Genomic DNA, 17,185 nt, shown 5'->3' on the forward strand with positions numbered 1-17,185 from the left:
GCTGTTGCATTGTGGTAAACTGTGGTCAATGACATGCGACAAAGTATATGTGAACTGCTGTATGGAAAGCGAATTTGCTGTGTAAGTCTTCACCCAAATCACAATAAATAATAAATAAAAAAATAAAAAACAAAACAAAAAGATGGAAAAGAAATGGAAGCTCATTTAAAGAAAAATAAATCATTTCACTCAATGTACTTTTCAGGCAGGATGACTCTGGAGTCTAAAACACACTTTTCTGTACATACCTGAGTACTTGTCTTTGAGAGCTGATCCAGTCAGCCTTTGGCAAAGAATGGTGTAACTTTCCTCCACCTTCTGTAAAAAAAAAAACCCATGTGTTTTTCATTTAAACTTGATGAGAAAAACAAAAAACAAACCGAACTTAGTTATATATATACATATGTGTGTGTGTGTATATATATATATATATATATATATGCTTCCAAATGTCATCTTTAACATAGTTAAAAATATTGTTAGTGGGGAAAAAAACAAAACTTTATCCTTTTTATTCATTTCTTTCTTTAATGAGTAATGTGAATTTCCTATGTTAAAAAGAAAGTGAGGAGGGGACAATCGTAAAAGGTGATTTTTTCACCCCAAGAAGTCACCCTGAAAATAGTCCCATAGCATGTGGTATGAACTATATTGGAAATGACCTGCCTGCGATTTCCTTTTAGATATTTCATCTCATCTCAGCCACAGGATGATGCTACATACCTATAATTATATAAAATAAGGGAAAACCTATCACATAAAGTTAAAAGAAAAATTAAGGGGCATCATACTTTAACTCTGTCCCTAATGCCTCTAACTACTTGTTTTTATTTGAAAATAATGAAAAAATGTTTGGGTTTTGATAGCTGTTTCTACTGATGGCAAACTTTAAGACAGAGTCCTTTTCTGAGAAATCACAAGGCAATTTTAAACTGGTGGTGAATATAGTGCCATCTTCAATCACCAATTTATAAAAATCCCATTCATGTCCTGGTTCCTAGATTATGAGAGTCACTGAAGCCAATTTCTATCTGTCACAGCATCTGGGAAACTACCAACACTACCTAATGATTCACAGACAATTAAGAGGTTATGGCAAGTTACAGCACCTCCTGGCCTAGATTCTTAACTATACAAACCCCACCTATCTCTGCTTATTGTTCACATCTTCTCATGGAGGCCAGCCAACAATCCCAAATATATTTACATTCTTAAACTTGGAAATCCACACAAACCCATGCAAAGTTTATAGAGCTACAACTTCTCTGTTCCTGTGATTTATAACAAGATAAAAAAAAAAAAATATGCTGATATCAGCTTTTTGTTCAGGTGGAAAGTTAAGTCCTAGCAGTAAGTGAAAAATCAGCCACTGAAAACCCTATGGATCACAATGGGTCTGATCCCATTGTGTTCACTCAATGATAGCTAACACCACCACCATTCATGGATAATGATCAAAGAAGCATATAAATCTAGGACCTGAACAAGTTTACTCACATCAGCATTTCAATCATTCTATACTTCCCCTCTGCCAAATGTGTTTCTTATTATAATCAAGTCCTAAGGATGCTGAAACTTGAGGTACCTTTAAGTGTTCAAGGTCAGCCTCTATCTTACGAATGTATTCCATGATCTGGCTTTGTGAATCTGCACAAGGGGGACTCTGGATCTCAAAACAGGAATCCTCCATCGCTCCCCAGCGCTGCTGGACCAGGAATTCTGGGGTGAAGGGTGAGTTTGCCCCATCAGAATGAGCGTTCTGGGGAGAATGCTGCTGCTGGTAGGTAGAGTCCATAGAGGGGGCACCTGCCATGGGTTGCAGGGTAAACGAGGAGACAACCTCCTCATCTGTGGAGCTCTCCTGCATGGTTTCATAGCCATCAAGGATGAAATAGTTTCCTGTTGACAGAGACACAACAGTTTGATGAGATTAGTCCTGTGATCAAATCAGAGAATAGGGATAGGGTAATTTTGCTCACAACTATAAAAGCTATTGAATAGGAGGGAAAGCCTTAATTCCTTAATTCCCAAGTTCAGTTTTAAATCAATTTTATCACCTCAGATTAAAGCAAAATTTCAAGGCAACTCCTGAATAATTTTCATAATGTTGTTGTTATGTGCCATTGAGTTGGTTCCGACTCATAGCAACCCTGTGTCCAACAGAACAAAACACTGCTGGTCCTGCACCACCCTCACACTGCTTGCCGTGTCTGAGCCCATCGTTGCAGCCACTGTGTCAATCCATCTCATTGAGGGTCTTCCCCTTTTTCACATTAGTTAGTATTTTAAAAATTAAAAGCTAAAAACTACAAAGCCATTACATGATCTTGCCACCACTTCCCCTGCCAAATCCTACTCTCATCTCACTTCTGGCCATTTTCTCCCTCCCTCTAGGAGCTCTGGTAGCATAGTGGCTAAAGCACTTGACTGCTAACCAGAAGGCTGGCGGTTCAAACCCACCAGCCACTCCTCGGAAGGAAGGTTGGGCAATCCTACCTCCGTAGTGATACTGCCTCGGAAACCCAAGGAGGGGTCGCTATGAGTCGGGGCCGACTCGACGGCACACAACAACAACAACTAGCCACGTGACATTCTTGCTATTCCTTTTGCCACACAGGAGATTGCACCTCCTCTTCTCTCTGCTGTGCCACTCTGCTCCAGGAGTCCACATGGCTTGTTCCCTCACTTCACGTAGGTCTTTTCTTAAATGTCAATTCATCAGAGGCTCTCTCCCTGATCACTTTGTCTAAAATAACACCTCCCTGCTCCCATTACTCTCTATACCCCTTGTCTGACTTAATTTTCTTCCTAATACTTTTCATTATATGACATCTTAGCATAGTGTCTAAGGCATCTGACCGCTAACCAGAAGGCTGGTGGTTCAAACCCACCAGCCACTCCTTGGAAGGACAGTTGGGCAACCAACTTCTGCAGTGATACCACCTTGGAAACCCTAGGAGGGGTCGCTATGAGTCGGATCTGACTTGTCGGCAGTAAGTTTGTTTTTTTGGGTATTTGTTTACTTATTTACCATTACTCTTTCCCCTACTAGTACTTAATAAGAATAGAGATTTTTCTGTATCTTCCAACACCTAGAATGGGGTCTGGTATAGAATAGATTCAATAATTGTTTGATGAATCAAACAATCAATAAATATGTGTATGTATGACACACATAAGCACATATGCACATACACACACACACACAGACTGTAATGGCAGGATACCAAAACATCCATTTCAGCACACAGGACATCTGGTAACAATCAAAAGTAAGGTATAAATGGGGAAAAAAAAACTTGCCTGAGATGCGTGAATTAACATCTTTCTCTTCCTTTTTAATGGCTCCATCGCCTTCTGATGGATTATCATCACTATGTGCTTCATGGGCATCAAAAAAGTGCTCTCCACTCTCATCAAGACCCCCTTCAGACTCTGTGGTAGGCATCTCTGGGGTCATAATCATGTGGTCCATGGCTACAATGTTACTTGCCTGGCTATCTTGGGATGCCAGTATCACTGAATCTCGTGGAATGGAAGATTCAGTTGAAGTCCTTGGACTGCAACATGCAGAAATGTCACCAGTTCCAGTTCTAAAGGGTATCTGTCCTTCACCAGGATGACAGGCCTTAGTATTTTCAGAGTTCTGAATTCCACTGTCTGCCTGTACCCCCTGAGAGGCTGTCCTAGATCTTGGGAAATGTTGCCAGTCTTCCTGAGTACTCCTCTCAGACAAATCTAGCTGTTGTACCAGCAACTGCTTCAACAAACCCACTGAAAATTTAGGAAAGGGAAAAAAAAAATCACATTCACTATATCACCTCAGTATAACCTCAGACTACCAGAATTAAATTAGCTGATATACCAATTTATACCTCAAAAATAAGTACGTTTTTAATAACATATGATCAAATACTCATTTCACACAATCACTGTTTTGTTTTGAAAGTGAAATAAAGCACCATTTTCTAGAGATGATTTAACACTAAACTAGAATGGAAAAGATCTAAGCAGAGCCTTAGAATTCTTAAATACCCATGTTTCTATTTTTTGTTCCATGTAACTAAAATAATACCACAAAGGTATTTTTGTTCAGGATGCTGAAAGGCTATGTTAAGCCAGAAAAAAAATGCTAAAGGTTTTGCTTTTTCTTGAAGCAGACATCCTATACATTGGCATTATGTTATTTTTTAATTTTCTTAGATACACAGAAATTTATTTTACTATTTATAATAACCCAAAGAATCTCCAAGACAGAAATAAAAGTGCCTTGTAATGCAATTTAATTCTAATGATCTGGTAGCATGTATAATTTCAAAGAATAAGGAAATATTTATCAGTGTTTTTAAAATTATCTTATTAGAAGTACAGCTTCTTGAGGCTGTTGAAAATAAGAATCAATTTAATTCCAAATGGACAAAGTGATGTAATGAGGTCACTCACATGATGATAAAATTACTTGGACAATGTTAGTCAAACCATTAGATATCATTAAGATAATGTCAATTTAAGAGAATTTAAAGTAAATTAGGTTTTGAGTAACTTGACCAATTCTCTATTTTCATCCCTGGCTTAATTTCTATCAGAGCTTCAAACTGGTTCACTCATGGCTGAGAGTAAAATCAGAACAGATCTGAATTTTAAAAAGTTGGGTGAAGCAGAATGATAAGGGAATGGGAATAATTATGGATTGAAAGGCCTGGGATGGCAGACTTGGAATAAGCACAGTAAACCTTCAGGAGCCTGATGCAGGAGACTGGATTATTGCCAGGACTATGGAGAGAGACACACATTCAAAGCAGTATGGTGGCCCATCAAATTTGAGCAGGGCACTACTGATTATGACTCTGCTGGTCAAGAGATTTGGTTGCTATGCAATGCACATGCTGCCCTTGTTTTCTGAGAGGGAGATTAAGTTGCTAGCGGGATGTTGACTCGTAATTTTTCCCCTTCCAGTATTATTCTGGTTCACTCACATTTTACAAATTCAGGTCCATTACAGTTTTGCTTCATCAGTCATGAATGAGCTGAGGAGAATCAGTTCGAAGCCCTCTTTAGGAAAAAAAAAAGGTCCATGTATGTTGAGCCTTTGACCCCCTACCTTTCTGCTCTCTATTCACTGCCTCAGAGATTCTATGAAGTCTTATGGCTTTGACATTCAAAACCATCTCTTCCCCAATCTCTCTCCATCACCTCTCCCCAGAGTACCAATCCTAACACTAATTTCTTGCTAGTCATGTCCTCTTAAATGCCTTGTCATTCTTATCTTAATCTCAAATATGTTGTAAAACTGAGCCTATAACATCTGCCAAACAAACAAAGTGTGTCTGAGGTGGGCATGGAGGGGGGTCCTCTTTCTCCCCCTTATCTCTCTCAAGAACACTGAAAATATACCTGAATATTCCCTTTCTTTTGCCCTGCATCCAAACAAGTCAATTGTTTTAAGTATGTGTTAACACCACCACTTATTTTTCTTCCTTTGGATACTCTAGGCCCAAACCTTTTAGCCTCAAGCCCAGACTACTACCTATAATAGCTTACTTAGTAACTCTGCCACCCCAAACTTATTTCCATTCTAAGCCTTAGGTAGCTCTCTCAGATTAATCTCTTTTCATTAGTCATGTCCTAGCTTAAAAACTTTTTCAAGTGGTTCTCTACAGCTAGAGGACTTTTTTTTACAACTTTTTCCCACCTTAGTACACCTAAAAGATGTGATCCATTCCCATATGTAAGTGGCATATTCTGTTAGTGATTCTCAACCACACTGTGAAGGGGAAGAGGCAGCTAAAAGAGTGGCCAGGGCCACACACTCTCATGTGTATATATGTCTGTTTGTGTGTGTATGTTGGGGGGGTGGGTGGGACAGAGGGCCAGCACCCTGGAAAATACTAGAATCTTGACAAGAAAATTAGAATATGTATAGTTGAAAAAAAAGTCCTTGAAGCCCTGTGGTGTACATTCCTAAAGTATGGAGGATTTAATTTGTTATTCAAAGTTCACAATAGCTGGGTTCAACAGCACATCTTCTTTGTTTCCAATCTTATCTCATATGATTCCTTTAATTTATACATTCTATCTCAGACTAACTGGTCTACTCACTGCTTTCTGAAAACCCTCAGAGTTTTCTGTCTCTGTGTTTTTGTTCCTACCATTATTCTTGTCTAAATATCTTCTATTCTTCTGTATATCTTTCTGAGTCATACATTCTTTGAAGTCATAATCACATCTCCTTTGTTCTTTGATGCCTCTGCTTCTATGGTCACCCAACACAGTCAATTTTGACAAATCTGAATTGTTTGAGTATTTACTTGGAAAAAATAAAGGAGGGGGGGAAGGGAGCGTGTTTCCATCACCTTCTCAAGTAAATTTCTTAAAAGGAAAAATTACAGCTCATGCTTCTTTATATTTGTTTGGATTCTCCCTAAGTGCCTGGAAAATACATGACAACTTGTTGTTGTTGTTGTTGTTATGTGCCATCAAGTCGGACCCGACCCATAGCTACCATGACAACTTAGTACTTAATAAGTATTGGTAATAAATTGTGACTATAACTTACAATTCCTTAGCGCATCCAATGCCCACCGTTCTTCGGAGATGGGAAAATGTGGATCTGGGATTGTTATTTGATAATTTACTCCAACTTCCTTTAGAGTCTCATCCGCATGGTGCTCTTTCGCAAACTCTCTCTCAGCCACAAAGAGATCATCGACCTCTGATTTGCCAGAGGTACCCAGTGAATGAGACTGACGTTTTGATGATATTAAGGGAGACTCTAACCCCAAATCTCTGTCTGTTCAATGGAAGAAAAGGTAGAGTATATCTTAACAAAATTTTTAACTTTTAACGTGAGGCATTCAGGAAATACATGAGCTACAGAGGTAGTCTGTTAAGTAAAACATACAGCACTCAGGGCAGACAGAAGGCTCGGTGAAGTTTGGTAAACCAAATAGATGATGCCAGAATCTGCATAAACCAAGAGTCTTAAGGTTTCTTTGCATTTTGAAAGATAGGCTCCATTCTTGCAGGTTGGAAGAGTTTACCTGGACTCTGCAGACCAGTGACTGAAATGCCATGATGTTCCACTTTTAGTTTTGAAGGTTCTTCTTCATCATTGTCTCCTCTGTAGGACAAAGAAAACAATCTTCCAGCTTCATGAGGTACTTAAACATCATTGCAACAAAATTAAGAGTTATTGATTCCTTTTCTAAACAAAAATACAAAATAATCCCTACTAAAACACAAAGGGAGCACTCACTCGCATGGTGGTGACTGTGGTAACGGAATTGGCTTTGTGGATTGCTCTTTCACTGATGCAGCCATCCGACAGATTAGATCCTGCCAGCTTCAAGAAGTACCCAAAATATAAAAGGGAAAGGAAAAAGAAACACTCTTAAATATACTCAGAAAGCAAAAATAAAAACAAAACAAAAACACAAAACTATACCTTAAAGAAAAGCCTAATATTGTTTTGGGAGCTCTAGTAGCATAGTGCCTAAAGCATTTGACTGCTGACCAGAAGGCTGGCGGTTCAAACCCACCAGCCACTCCTTAGAAGGAAGATGGGGCAATCTACTTCTGTAGTGATACTGCCTCGGAAACCCAAGGAGGGGTTGCTGTCAGCCGGGTCTGACTCGACGGCACGTTAACAACAACATTGTTTTGGACATACTACCCATTAAAAAACTTCACTTGGCACTTCCGATAATTTTTTGTTTAAGAAAGGATAATTTTAATAAAATAGAATCCAAAGATTCTAAAAGAATCTCTCTAAAAGAATATAGAGATAGTGCTTGGTTTTCATATAGTTTTTGGTTTTCAAAGTCCTATTAAACAAAGTTAAGTTTGTAGAATATTATACATCAGTATAATAAAAAATATTAGAGCAAGGCAGCCCAATTTAATACTTACACAGTCTTTTCAGAAACCGTCTGAGCCACCAGTTCATAAATTTGGGCTCCATTGTCTGACATGGAAATGACGAATAAAGCTTTGTTATCTGTGTGTGGGGGGTGGGGGGGAGAGAAAAAGACAAAATTTATTCTAACACTGTATCTACAGGGGACGTAAGGGAGGTTTCTAGAGTCTTGGTAATATTCTGCATCTTAATCTAGATAAAGGTTGCATGTGTTTATTTTGTATTCACTTTGTAAAAATTCACTAGCCATAGGCTTAAAATTTGTTCAATTTACTGTATTATACTATACATATACTGCTTTAGTAAAACAAAGATTACAAAAATTAACACTGTTCCCATAGCAATTTATTAAAAATAGGAAGATGTCAATATATCTAAGTTGCACTGAATGCTACTACTCTTTTGCATTTATTTTGAACTGCTGTTTTGGTAGGTTGTTAAAAATATTCAATGGGTTTTGGATAAAAGAGGTCATGAATTTATCTTGTCATCACAGAATGAACAAGTTTTCAAAGGGATTTCATTTTCAGTATAGTTAAAATATAACTGCCAACTTCAACTGGTTTAAAAAAGCCCAAACTATACTTACGTTTCCAGCTTTTGCTTTATTTTTACCAAATCAAAAGATATACCACTTTAATGAAAGCTTTTTAATTTAAAAAGTTGGGATTACTTGTTACATACATAAAAGTCTATGTTAAACTTCCACCAAATAAATCTGTGAAAACAACTACCTAGTGAAATAGTACAAAAAAAACCCCTTAAAATCCTAAGTTAAAAAGGCTATACACTAGACATGGCAACCAGATTAACCCATATCCATTATCTTTACTGGTATCTATCAATGATTTGAAAAGAAGCTCTGGTGGTTAAAGCACTTGACCGCCAATCAAAATGTCAGTGGTTTGAACCCACTAGCTGCTCCACAGGAAAAAGTTGTGGCATTCTGCTTCCGTCAAAGATTTACAGCCTTGGACACTGTATGGGGCAATTCTACCCTGTTTTATAGGGTCACTATGAGTCAGAATCAACTCAATGCCAGTGGGTTATTAATGATTTGAACACGGAATGAACACTAAAGTAATCTGCATAAAGCAAACTATATAAAATGTTTTGAATGCAGAAAATCATTCAGAAAATCCAGGTATCTTAAATACTTTTGAGGTATAAACTCTTACTTAAAATTCACTTTGTAAGTATAAATAAATTTAATTTGCCTAAGAATATAAAATGAGCAAAACTCTATGCTGGTTGTGCTACGTAAACAACACTACCTTATGCAACTTCACAATGAATCTGGCGATTAGAGCTGCTCAGTGGACATACTTGCCTGTTGCTACTTGTCGAACCAACACTGTATTCAACTTAATGACAGGGCTAAACGTGTGTTTGCTATCAGCTGTAGATGCCAGAATCTTACTGTGACACCTTAGCACCAGTCTATCATCCTGCTTTTGTAACAGTACAAGAATGTCTTCCAGCAGCAATGTGTATAGATCTAGAAATGAAAGCAGGAAAGGTGGTAAGTATAGAAATTAAGATATACTTTATAAACTTCATAATAATTTGACAGACATTTTATATCTTAAATGTAAAAACTGACTTGTATATTGCCTTTATTTCATGTATTAGTAATTTATTTTTAGTGCAGTTCACAGAAATGTCAGTCTGTGACAGATAAGAAATTAAAAAAAAAACAAAAAAAAAAAACAGTTCTCTACCACAGATATTCTGAGATGTATTGGTCTAAAGAAAGCTTACAAAAACTCATGAGAATAAATCCCAATCCAGAACCCATCAGCATTCTTTAAGGATATGGAAAAACCAATAACTAATTTTATATAGAAAGGAAAGAGACCTCAAATAAGCAAAGCACTATTGAAGAAGAACAAAGTAGGAGATCTCGAAACCCACTACACAGCCACAGTAGTCAAAACAGCCTGGCTATATATTCACTCATTGTCATGGAGTTGGATCAGACTCATAGCGACCCCTCCTTGGGTTTCTGAGGCAGTATCACTACGGAAGTAGATTGCCCAACCTTCCTTCTGAGGAGTGGCTGGTGGGTATGAACCCCTAGCCTTCTGGTTAGCAGTCAAGTACCTTAGGCACTACACCACCAGAGCTCCTGGTTATATACTAGACATGGTAATCAGATTAACCCAGATTTATTATCTTTACTGGAATCCATCATGATTTGAAAAGAAGCTCTGGTGGTGCAGTGGCTAAAGTACTTGATTGCCAACCAAAAGGTCAGCGGCTTGAACCCACCAGCTGCGCCACAAGAAGAAGTTGTGGCATTCTGCTTCCGTCAAAGATTTACAGCCTTGGACACCATATGGAACAGTTCTACCCTGTCTTATAGGGTCACAATGAGTCAGAATAGACTCAGTGCCAGTGGGTTATTAATGATACAATGATAGACACATAAACCAGTGAAACAGAACTGAGGACCCAGAAATAGATCCATCAACCTATGGTCAGCTGATTTTTGACAAAGGGCTGAAATCCATTACGTGGGGAAGAGATGGTCTCTTTAACAAACAGTGCTGGCAAGACTGGATATCCATTTGCAGAAAAATGAAACAAGATCCATACCTCACACCATACACAAAAACTAACTCCAGATGGATCAAAGACTTAAATGTGAAACCTAAAACTAAAGTTCCTCAAGGAAAAAATAGGGGCAAATTTAGGGGCTCTAATTTATGGCATAAAGAGACTGTCAGCCATAACCCAAAATGCACAAACAGCTGAAGATAAACCAGATGAATGGAACCTTCTAAAAATTAAATTTTTTATGTGCTTCCAAAAACTTCTCCAAAAGAGTTAAAAGAGGACTTACAGATTGTGAAAAAATATTTGGCAACAACATATCTGACAAGGGACTTATCTCTAAAATTTATAGGAAACTCCAATACCTCAACAGCAAAAAGATTAACAATCCAATTAAAAAAGGGCAGAAGACATGAATAGACACTTCACCAAAGAGGATATTCAGGTGACCAGCACATACATGAAGATATGCTGGTGATCATCAGCCATCAGAGAGATGCAAATCAAAATAACAATGCCCCAGCACGGATGGCAAAGTTCAACAAGATAGAAAATAACAAATGCTGGTGAGGATGTGGAGAGACTGGTACTCTCATACACTGCTTGTGGGACTGTCAAATGATGCAACTACTGTGGAAAGCAGTAGGGCGATTCCTTAAAAAGTTGGAATGAGAAATATCATTTGATCCAGTAATCCCATTAATAGATATATATCCTAAAGAAGTGACAGCCAGGACAAGAATAGATATATGCACACCTATGTCCACTGCAGCACTATGTACAATAGCAAGAAGATGGAAACAACCTAGGTGCCCGTCAACAGAAGAATGGATAACCAGACTACGGTACATACACAATGGAATACTATGCAACATTAAAGAATAATGTAGAATCTGCAAAACAATGCATAACATGGATGAACTTGGAGGACATTATGCTGAATGGAATAAGGCAATCACAGAAGTATTAGTTCATTATTGTAAAAAGTCAAAAAAAGGTGTATATATGGAAGGAAACTTTGTTGGTTACCGAGGGTGAGAAGGGAGAGGAGGAACACTGCAAACAAACAAACAAAAATGCACTGAAAAACTCATGAGAATATAAGAATGATGGATATAGTATAAAAATGATGGAAACAGTACTGAACCATAAAGTCTTTTCCTGAATATTTAACACACTTCAGACCTAAGCAGATCTGTAAGTGCATAAATTATGCAAAGAAGCACTAACTTCTACTACTGGCATTGTGACTGATTACTCTTCCTCCTTTTAGCCATAAGGAAAGCTAAGAAACTTTTTTATTCTTTTCCTTCTCCATTTCCCAAAATCAACAGATAACAAGAGACCTACCAATAGTTTTATCTCTATTCACCTTCCAAACCAATGGCCCTTCATGAATCATTTTCCTTTTTGTTAAATCCAAATTCTGCAAAAATAAAAGAGAATTGCATACACATTATTTCCAAGCATTCATGTGATGATGTTCTGCATAATTTCATCTTTCTTTTAAAGAAATTCTTAATATAAAAGATACCACTTACATTAACTGTTATTATTGTTAATTTTTGCAAACAGAATAAAGACCCTATTAAAGTACTCTGCATAACATTTTCTAAAAAGGAAAAGGTGTCTTGGTAGAAAAACATTCAGGAGTGCTGCCTTCCAAATCTCACTCTAATATATGATAAGATCTTATGGAAATGAAGTTACAAACATTCAGCCACTAGATTCTCAACCCTTTCCTTAATTTTTCGATGAATAAATGGATGGATATGCTTGTCTGTAAGAGAACCATGAGTCCCAAGGCCCTAGTTACAAAAGTTTTAAGAAATACAGCATTCATCATGAAAGGCCCACAGGTAATGCTCAGATTTGCACTAAATATTAATAACTTATTAGTAAGAGTTATCTTTTAGTATAAGCAGCTCTAGAAATCTCATCTTCTGGACATAAAGAGGCTAAGAACATGAGCATACTTCCTGTTAAGCAGTTACATATGACATGAAAGTCTGTTTTATTTTTTTGTAGTGTTAAACAGTCAACAAATAAATCTGCCAAAACAACTACCTAGTGAAATAGTATAAAAAAACCAAACCAAACCAAACTCACTGCCCTCAAGTTGGATCCGACTCATAGCGACCTCTCCTTGGGTTTCCTAGGCAGTATGAACTGCGGAAGATTGCCCAACCTTCCTTCCAAGGAGTGGCTGGTGGGTTTGAACCGCCAGCCTTCTGGTTAGCAGTCAAATGCCTTAGGCACTACGCCACCAGAGCTCCTGAAATAGTGTAAGAAAGACATAAAATCCTACAAAATTACTTCGTACAAGAGTCCACTTGCTAGAAGTGGCAATCATTCCTATAATAGTTTAAGCTTTAATGTTTTTGAAGAGCTTCATGGAAATATAAGTTATCTTGCTTTACTTAAATATCTGGAAATTTCCCACAGTAAAAGTACTATTCTTATTCAAACTAGAGAAGACAATAAAATTAAACTTAATAATAACCACTGCTCCTGAGTCTCCTGCCAATTCCTGTCGCATAAAGTTAGTTCTCTAATGAAAGACTAAAGTAATTCTTATACAATCTGAGATTTGAAAGGAAGAATAAACTATAGAAATCTTTTAGGTGATATGTGCTCCCACTGAAATGTTTTAATTATCTGCTAGGTCTTTAGTGAATTTTACGCTTTTTTAAATTATAATTTGACCATCTCTTACCCTGAGCTCTTCAACATTTGGGTACTCTGACAGCTTCAGATTGGAGGTATCAAGGCGACGTTGATAATCTTCTAAGCGCTGAAAATTAGACAAATTGAAGTTAAGGTTACTACTTTGATCATCAATGACCACCCCATTCCTAAATAAAATCGACATTTTAAATCTGCATTTTACTGAGCTCTCTACAACATTAGACAGGATTGACAACTCATTCTTTCTTAAAACACTCTCTCGAACTGTAACTGGTATGTTTTGCTGTGTACACACTCAACAACAACAAATAAAATTAAAAGAAAAAAAAACCACTCTCTCCCTTTGGCTTTTGTGATATTACACTCTCCTGGTTTTTCTCCTCTCTGGTTATTTTTTCTCTTTTTGTCAAACACATTGCCCTCTAACTAGTTTGTATTTATTTTTTGAATATGTAACTCAAGCACACGATATAAAATTTAGAAGGTAAAATAAGGCACAAAATACAAAGTAAGTCTTCATCAGCCCTGTCCTCTGTCTCCCTTCAATTTTCTGTAAAAATAGCAATCTCTAATGCATATTTCTTGAGTAGCCTTCAAGAAGGCTAACAAAGTATCTGTGTACAGAAATAGGCTTGTCTATGTGTGTGTGTAAATCCTTTTTTAAAAAAACACAAATGGTAACATATTCATATATGCATTCCTGTGTGTATCACTTATTAATATATGTTAGAGAGTACTGTATATTAGTGGAACACAGAGCTGTCTCATTCTTTTTCACGGCTGCTTGATACTCAACTCTGAATGAATTATAATTTACTTAACTAGACTGTACCGATGAACATTTAGGTCACTTCCATTCTTCTACCTGACAATGCTACAATAAAATGTTCTTAAACATATGCCTTTACACGAGTATGTAGAGGTATCTGCATGATAAATTCCTAGAAGAACTGTTAGATCTAACAGTATGTGTATTTTTTTTCAACATTATAAAACTTCCAAACATAGAGAAAAGTTTCAATGTGTTTAGTGAATACCCATATGCCTACCACTTACATTTCACAATTAACATTTTGCACTATTTGTTTTTATCAATTATCTATCCATCTATTCATCCCTCTATTCATCAGTCCATCTTGTTTGTGGATGCATTTCAAATAAGTTGCAGATATAAATATACCTCACCCATAAACATTTCAGTATGCATATCATTAACAAGAATTCAATATTTGAAAAAGAAAAAAGAATTTGGTATTTGCTTACAGTTTTTATGTTTTTTTTTTTAAAGTAAAATTTACATCTTAAGTGTACCTTTCCCTAAGTTTTGACAAATGGGTCACCTATGCAAGGCAAACTCTTGTCAAGACAGAAAATTAACACCATTAACACCATGGCCTCATCTGGCCTGAGACTAGAAGAACTAGATGGTGCCTGGCTACTACTACTAACCATTCTGACCTGGGACACAATAGAAAGTCTCAGACAGAACAGGAAAAAAGAACAAAACTCAAATTCTTAAAAAGATCAGACTTACTGGACTGACAGAGACTAGAGTAACCCTTGAGACTATCACCCTAATATGCTCTTTGAACTTGGAACTAAAGCAACTCTCAGAGGTCACTATTCATCCAAATAATTGAGATTGGTTTATAAAATAATTATTACCCATGAGTACCATGCTCTTCTAAATAATCAACTATATGAAACTAAATGGTCAACATTTATCCTAAAATAAAGATAAGGAGGGGCAAGAAAGCTAGCTTAATGGAAATAATGAGAATGCTTGACATATTGTGAAAAATGTAACCAATGACACAGAATAATCTGTATAAAAATTGTTAAATGGGAACCTAATTTTCTGTATAAGTTTGTACCTAAAACACCATAAAATATTATTAAAAGCAAAAATCACAATACCATCATCCCAGAAAGTTCCACCATATTTCTTCCCAGTCAATCTTCACCCACTGCATCCTCAGTGGCAACTACTTCTCTCATGTTTTTCCACCACAGATTGCTTTAGTCTATTCTACAAGTTCTTGTAAATGGAATCGTATGTATGTACTCTTTTGTTGTGTCTGTTTTCTTTCACCCACATATATTTGTGAGATTAATCCATATTGTATCAGTAGCTCATTCCTTTTTATTGCTGGAGTATTCTACTGTATACCATAGTAGGTTTATCCGTTTTCCTATTGATGAACTCTTGGGCTGTTTCTAGTTTTTGGCTCTTAAGAATAAAGCTACTAGAAACATTCTTGTACAAGTCTTTTTGTGTATATATACCTTCATTACTCTTGGGTAAATCCCTAAAAAAGAATTTTTGGGTCAAAAGGTAGATATTTGGGTATGCACATTTTTAATTTTTATAAATACAGGCAGTCGCCTAGGTTACGAACTTCAGACTTACAGACAACTCCTATTGGCCCTTTAATGCAGGACTTCCAACCAGTTCTGTCATGGCTGAGAAAGTAAACAGGAACAGACCTGAATTTATATAATTTGGGTGATTCATTATGGTAACCGGAACAGGAAGAATTATAGGTCTAAGCCCTGGAATGGGAGACTTGGAAGAGATGTAGTGAGCCCTTTCAGGAACCTGATACATGACACTGGATTACTGGCAGGGCTGTGGAAAGCCATACATATTCAAGCCAGCCACCAACTTTGGGCAGGATGCAGCCATCTTTCATCAGAGCAACACTGTTTGGAAGCCCTGCTTTAACATTATGTAAATTTCCACTCACTTTGAAAAGCATGACCCAACCCCTACTTAAAATAAACACTTTATCACAATCACCTTCACTTGCTACATGTGCTGCTTTTAAATCATCAAAAAGGCTTCAAGTCTTTTCTTGCACTAAAGTAGATAACCTTACTCAGCTCTTCTGACTGACCTACAATTTCTTAAAGATACAGTTAGGAAAATATCTTCTTCCTAACTCAATGACTGTTTGTATTGCCAAGTTGCCCTCCTAGGTGATTCTTTCTCACTTCAGACAATACATTTCAAAGTACCGATTTTCCCGCAGCCTTACCAACAGGACTGTCATCATACTCAGTTCCTAAGAAATTACATCCATGTCCATAGATTCAATGAGTCTCTCTATATGGTCACAGTCTTAAATTTTTATTTTGAGTATAGTTCTCTTAGAACTAGACTCATATAGCTAATTGTTTACTGTTAACTCCATCACTTGATATGGCAAACTGATCAGCTTCCCCATAAATCTAGGGTTTTTTCACTCTCCCATCCTGTTCTTCAAATGCACAAGCCAGAGATCTGGGATTTATTCTTGACATTACTTCTTCTTCAAATCCTACCGTAATCAATTACCAACTGAAATCCATCACCAAGGCCTGTCAATTTTACCTTCTAAATACTTCTCCAATTCTTGAATGTCTCTAAGCTATTGTAGTTTCTGGCCTTAAGTGGTGCAACTTACTACTAACTAAGCTCTTTTCATCCACCCTCTTGCCCCCTTCAGCCTATTCCCTATAGAGTAGTACGAGTGATACTTTTAAAGTGAAAACCTGAACATGCCACCTCCTTCTTCAATATCTGTAATGAATTCCTATTGCTCTTAGAATAAAATAAAATAATAAAAAAAAATCTTTAACATGGTCTACAAGGCCCTGTATGATTTGGCCCTGGCCTACTTCACCTCATTTCATATCACAATCACTTTATCACAATGCCCAGAGAAGTTCTGCTCTTTGGGCATGATCCACACTAATCCTCCAAATTCTCAAAGAGACCATACTTCCTTTTACCTCAGGACTTCCATACATGCCATTCCTTATACCTGGAAGGCTGTCTTCTTTCACACTCTTTTGGTTCATTTCCATTAATTCTTCAGAGGTTGGCTCAAAAGTCAATTCCTCAAGGAAGCTTCTCTGATAATCACTGCTCAACTTCACCAAACTAGGCTAGGCCCCCTAGTTATATACTCGTTGCTGTTAGCTGCCAACGAATTGGCTCCCAATTAATGGTGTCCCCAGTCACAATGGAACAAAACATTGCCT

General features: G+C 37.1%; 1 protein-coding gene across 1 annotated transcript in view; it reads right to left on the minus strand.

Annotated features, from left to right (window-relative positions):
• Window positions 1–17,185, minus strand: part of ARHGEF12 (Rho guanine nucleotide exchange factor 12) — a 135,596-nt gene that overhangs the window by 49,690 nt on the left and 68,721 nt on the right. The window contains exons 26-35 of the mRNA XM_007955910.1: window positions 13,188–13,265; window positions 11,822–11,897; window positions 9,246–9,413; window positions 7,909–7,996; window positions 7,256–7,342; window positions 7,041–7,120; window positions 6,557–6,790; window positions 3,304–3,774; window positions 1,586–1,899; window positions 249–318 (exon numbers count right to left, since the gene is read on the minus strand). Coding sequence (XP_007954101.1) covers window positions 249–318; window positions 1,586–1,899; window positions 3,304–3,774; window positions 6,557–6,790; window positions 7,041–7,120; window positions 7,256–7,342; window positions 7,909–7,996; window positions 9,246–9,413; window positions 11,822–11,897; window positions 13,188–13,265 — 1,666 coding nt within the window. The remainder of the gene's footprint in view (window positions 1–248; window positions 319–1,585; window positions 1,900–3,303; window positions 3,775–6,556; window positions 6,791–7,040; window positions 7,121–7,255; window positions 7,343–7,908; window positions 7,997–9,245; window positions 9,414–11,821; window positions 11,898–13,187; window positions 13,266–17,185) is intronic.

The sequence above is a fragment of the Orycteropus afer genome, unplaced genomic scaffold, assembly GCF_000298275.1.
Source record: "Orycteropus afer afer isolate SDZICR_OR568_19922 unplaced genomic scaffold, OryAfe1.0 scaffold00545, whole genome shotgun sequence".
In the NCBI taxonomy this organism is placed as follows: domain Eukaryota; kingdom Metazoa; phylum Chordata; class Mammalia; order Tubulidentata; family Orycteropodidae; genus Orycteropus; species Orycteropus afer.